Raw genomic sequence first — 5,458 nt, forward strand, 5'->3', positions numbered from 1 at the left:
GGCCGGTGGCTCATTTTTGTTTGTACTGACAGAGCTTGTGGACAAATGCATAGGCTCCCGCATTCACATCGTGATGAAAAGTGACAAAGAAATCGTTGGAACCCTTCTAGGGTTTGATGACTTCGTCAGTATCCTTTGGTGGGAACGTTTAACGCCCTCCACTCCGGCTCAGTGCATCTATTGCTTGTGAGAGGTTTGAGTTCACTGGGTAGAACCTTTTTGTATCGATTAATTGTATTATTCTGGTGTTTTTATTTTATAGATAAAATCACAGCTCGGTATAAAATGTAAATAACTTTAAATATTTTGATTTTTAACATTCTGGGCCTTATTTTCCTTGAAATTCTCTTTTCAGATATGGTATTAGAAGATGTTACGGAATTGTAAGTATTATTTCTGCCTCTTGTTGCTATTTAGTGTTTGGTTTCCTAAAGAAAAACATTCTGTAAGATCTGTTAGCAAAGTGGGTTTGGTTTTTGTTGGTTTTTTTAACATTTTCCAGCTGCATAGTTTATACTTTGGCCTTCAACTCTAGAGGTTGATCTAATCCAGACATCCATGTCACAGAGTAGCAGTTGCATGATCCACACTTGTAATTAGGTTTCTAATTTGTAGCTTTAATTTTGCATGGGTTGTGTGTTGAAATTTCCAGTAGTTTGCTTGTTGGCTTTTACATGTCCTCGAGGTCCAGGCAAAGGTTTTAAAAGCTAGCAGACTGAAGGATGTGGGTTTATTACTTTGTTGTGCCTTGTTGCTATTTGAAACCTAGTTTCCCTATTAGTGGTATTCAATAAATTAACAGATTTAGAGGGAAAATCTGTATCTTTTATCAAAGTAGAGTGGATCCTCTCAGTTGCCAGACAGCTTTCTTTACCCAGGTGGTCAATTTATCAAGATTACACTGCAGTGTGGCTACATTATTTGTTAATCCCAACAAATGTCATCTTAATGCGGAGATTTCTGTCAGTTCTGTGATCAAAACTGTAATTGTTGTCTGTGGTTGTGTGTTCTTACTTCTTCTAATGCTGTTCCAGTGAGATTGCACCCGAGGGCAGAAGAATCACCAAGCTAGACCAGATTTTGCTAAATGGCAATAACATAACAATGGTGAGTCATTGCTGTTAAAAGGCTGTGTGCATTTATTCTCTGTACCTATAAATCAATCAGTAATTGAATTAAACTGCTTCAAGCTGAGCTTTCCAGACAGTTCCATCACATAACCTACTTTCAGGTAGCTTCTTGAGCATATATGTGTGTATGAATGATGCTGGAAAAGTGATCTCATTGCCTTTGCTTGGTACATGTTACAGTTTAAAAAGAATCATGGGAAGAGCATGGCCCTAGTTTTGTTTTGGTTAATGCTTTTCTGGTCTCCAGGTGTGTGTGGGGATCGCAGCCCTTGTTACCTGCTCTGTAGGCTGGCTAACATGGTGGCTTTTTAACTCGTTGAGTGTTTGCCTGCCTAAGTGTGTAGGTGGAATGCATCTACATTTGTCCTGGTTTTGCTAGGATAGGGTTAATTTTCTTCTTAGCAGTTAGAGTAGCTGTGTTTTGGTTTCAGTTCAGACTTGTTATGAGAAGAATGTTGATAAAGCACTGATGTCATTAGTTGCTGCTGGAGCCCAAGGCCACCGTGTTTGGCTGTTCACAGCTGCATCAGGACTGGGAGGGAGAAGTGCAGTGAATAGCAAACCCCAAACTGGCATTGGGATGTGCCAGTGAGATATTCCAGATCATGTCACCTCATGGTCAGTGTATTATCCGGGGCTGACCGGAAGACAGGGCCATTCTCTCAAGGATCACTTGGGCTCTTACTCTTCTGGGGTCTGGGTTTTGGGACTGTCTCAGCTCCAGGATCACAGGCTGGGCATTGGTCAGTGGGTGGTGAGCAACTGCACTGTGCATCATTCATTTGCATATTCTGTTATCACTGTTGATATAATTATAATTTTATTTTAATTAGTAAATAGTTTTTATCTCAACCTGTGAGTTTCCTTGCCCTTTTCCTTCCAGTTCTCTCCCCTACTCCCTGGGAAAGGGTGGGGGAGAGTGAGAGATCAGGCTGTTTGGCTGCAAGCTGCATGCCAAAGGGGTGAATCCACCCAAACCACCACAACATTTCATCCATTACTGCACGTATAAATGTGTTTGCAGCAGTCTGGATGCTTACAGCCTTGTCAGGTCATTTGTCAGTTATGATACCATGTGGTGCCTGGAGAGTTGTACCTTTAGGTGCTCTGAAAAAGAAAAATAAAAATCTGGAGCTCTGTTGGATTAAACCAAATCAGAAGCACTAGGATTTTCAGTTTATCTTGTGCTAATGTGTGTAGATCAGTACTGAAACAGTAATTAAATATTGTGATGATGCATCCCTAAATTGAATTCTGCAACTTCCTAAATACCACAAAAGCAGACCCTCAATAGTTTTTTTTGCTTGTAGCATAGATGCCTGCAAAATCTGGACTTCCTACATAAGGGCATTCCTAATTTTGTGGGAGGAGAAGAGGAAGACTGACTTGGGTCTGAAGTTGGCTCTGTGTGAATGAGGAATAATCTCTGTTCTGCTCTCTTACCTATCTCGCACCTCCTCACTGTGTGTCTGAGCAAGTGCCATCTTGACTTAATCTCAAAGCCTTTTTCTGCCTTAGTTATTGTTCTGCATCATTAAAGGACACTGCATCTTCTGACTCTTGGGTGGGGTAAAATGACTCCCACCCAGTTCAGCCGGTGCTGTACTGCCCTTGAAGCAGAAGCCTGTCATTCCTAGAGTGCAAATTTTCAGCAAGACACGGATATATTTCTGTGTTAGATCCCATGTCTCTTTGGGGGACACATCTTCCTACGTCAGGAAGACTATACTTTAGACTTTTTGGGAATTCAATCCCAAAGGGAGAGAAGCTCTTTGTCTTTAGCAGAGCTAAGCTAACTATTAAGAAGATATCAGTAAAACTGTTAAGAATATATCAGTAAAAGGAATTATTATCCTCTTCTTTTTTCCCCTTATTCATGTTTTTCCTTTTGTATTTCTTTTACTGTCGTTCAGTTCTTTCCTGTCTCCACAGGAAAACGCTACGCTGAATTATTTCTTGCTGCCTTTAGAAGAGTTCAGGCTCTTTATTAGGTTTTGGCCTCTGCTTAGCGATAGAAGTTGGAAAGAGGAAACAAACTTTGCAGTATAGGGGCGCTCTGGGGGAGAATCAGTAAATGTAAAAATTCTTCATGAAAAGAAGCATATTCTTTGTCCTTTTAAAAATGAGCTGTTGTGTTTCTAGGCAGAATCATCTCCCTGAAGAGCATAACAAAGACAAAACCCAAAATGTGTGTTACCTATCTCCTTTGAATTTTGTTTAACACTTAATATTTTGGAGTTTCTTTTTGGCGTGTGCTTCTCTGACAGTAACTGACTTAGTTTTGTTGGGAGAGGAAGATAATATTGAATCTAAAAACCACTCTTGTGGTCTACCATGAAGTTTCCATCTGCTAAAATGTTGTAAAGCAAGAATTGTCATATATGGGTTTGTAGAACTTGGATCACTAACACAGAATTGTCTTATTCTTTTATAGCTGGTTCCTGGAGGAGAAGGACCTGAAGTATGAATTGATACAGTTGTCATCTATGAAGATATGTTTTTTACATATATATATATATATATAATCTAAATAGAGCTTTTGGGTTTGGATATGGGTGGGTTTTGGTGTGGCTTGGTTGTTTGATTTTTTATTTTATTTTATTTTGGTTTGTTTATGTGCCCTTGCAGTTGACATTTGATAAAAGACAAAGATTTCCTCTTCAGGAAAGGTGCATTGTTAATGATAATGCTGACTTTGTAAGTTGAAATCGTGACTTTCTTGTAAAGACACACTAATCTGTTCTGAACAAAAGGCTTTTTTTTTTTGTTAGTTACTGTGTTCTGTTCTGTAAGTGCACAAGTTAGATGATAGTTTTATAACTGGCCTTCCCATCACCAGAAGAAGGGAGCTGAAGAAGGGAGCTCAGAGCAAGAGACGGCGAGGAAGTTGCTGTACTAGATCCTTTTGCCTTGCTTTATCTGACAGAATTGCTGCCATCTGCTAGCTGGCTCTTAGCTGGAGACATGGTGAGAACTTCTTGCTTTAGCCTTTAAGGGGAAAGAGACTCCCTCCCCTCTCCCAGGGAGTGACTGTGCTACTTCTGACTCACTTGTTCTGAATAGAAGATCTGCAGTTATAATGTTTAGATCACATGGTGACAGTCTGTACCATTAACTCCCGGAATGGTTTTTCATTTCTGTCCCCATTTCCTTCTCCAGCTTTTTTGAATACATCAACAACAAAAATACATATTTTTTTTAACTTACATCATTGGAACATCATGTCAGTTTTTGAAATGTTGAGAAAGAAATGATCCTTCCCCTAAGTTCCTCTCAATGCATTTTTACCAACTGTATGAGCCTTCCTGCAATGGGTTCTGCACGCTGAATCTTGGAGTGGTCCTAAGAGTTAAATCATTTTCATGCTGCCCATGCTGTTTGCCTTTGAAAGGAAGAAGGAAGCAATCGATTAGCCATGGTGCAGTGGAGAGATCAAAATCCACAAGTCATACCCCTGAAGTGCTTCTCTATATTTAAGTAGTTGCAATTATAGTATATTCTTTGAATCCTTATTGATCATTCAAGTATTCCAGTACCTGAAGGGGCCTACAAGAAAACCGGGGAGGGACTTTTCATAAGGGCAGGTAGGAATAGAACAAGGGGAAAGGGCTCTAAACTGGAAGAGGGAAGGTTTAAATTAGATATGAGGAAGAAATTCTTCACTATAAGGGTGGTGAGACACTGGCCCAGGTTGCCCAGAGAAGTTGTGGATGCCCCCTCCCTGGAAGTGTTCAAGGCCAGGCTGGATGAGGCTTTGAGCAACCTGATCTAGTGGAAGGTGTCCCTGCTGATGGCAGGGGGGTTGGAACTGGATGATCTTTAAGGTCCCTTCCACCCCAAACCATTCTGTGATTCTATGATCTAAGAGCATTACATTCCTGCCTATCTCCAACTCTCCCTAAGATGCCTCGTTCCACTTTATGATGCACAATCAGCAACACTCTGTAGCAACCCACAGCAACACAGAGATCTTTCTTCCCAACTGGTAGTTTATTTGGAGCAGAAACACGGGAGGAATCAAAAATCTCCCTCCAGTGGGCCTTCTGCACCTGTAAACTGTATCAAGAACCTATTTTCTGTTCACCTTGTTCTCTTTTCAAAGACACCTCTCACCATTAACTACCAGAATCAGGTGCCATTTGCAAATGTTGTGACATTGTTATTAATACACATTTCAAGTTCGTTCTTACTCAGCAACTGTACTGTGGTAGCACCTAAGGCCTCAGGTGATGATCATAGAACCATAGACTGGTTTGGGTTGGAAGGGACCTTAAAGCTCATCCAGTTCCAACCCCCCTGCCATCAGCAGGGACACCTTCCACTAGACC

At 40.7% G+C, this 5,458-nt stretch overlaps 1 protein-coding gene across 1 annotated transcript; it reads left to right on the forward strand.

Moving 5' to 3' along the window:
• The first annotated feature begins 37 nt into the window (after nt 1-37).
• Nucleotides 38-3,597, forward strand: LOC104517978 (U6 snRNA-associated Sm-like protein LSm5). The gene is made up of 4 exons (XM_010169007.2): nt 38-128; nt 356-383; nt 1,035-1,107; nt 3,565-3,597. Exons 1-4 carry the CDS (start codon nt 74-76, stop codon nt 3,595-3,597), a joined length of 189 nt encoding a protein of 62 aa, XP_010167309.1. The 5' UTR covers nt 38-73.
• The last annotated feature ends 1,861 nt before the right edge of the window (nt 3,598-5,458 follow it).

This window comes from Antrostomus carolinensis, unplaced genomic scaffold, assembly GCF_000700745.2.
Source record: "Antrostomus carolinensis isolate BGI_N321 unplaced genomic scaffold, ASM70074v2 scaffold19685, whole genome shotgun sequence".
NCBI lineage: Eukaryota > Metazoa > Chordata > Aves > Caprimulgiformes > Caprimulgidae > Antrostomus > Antrostomus carolinensis.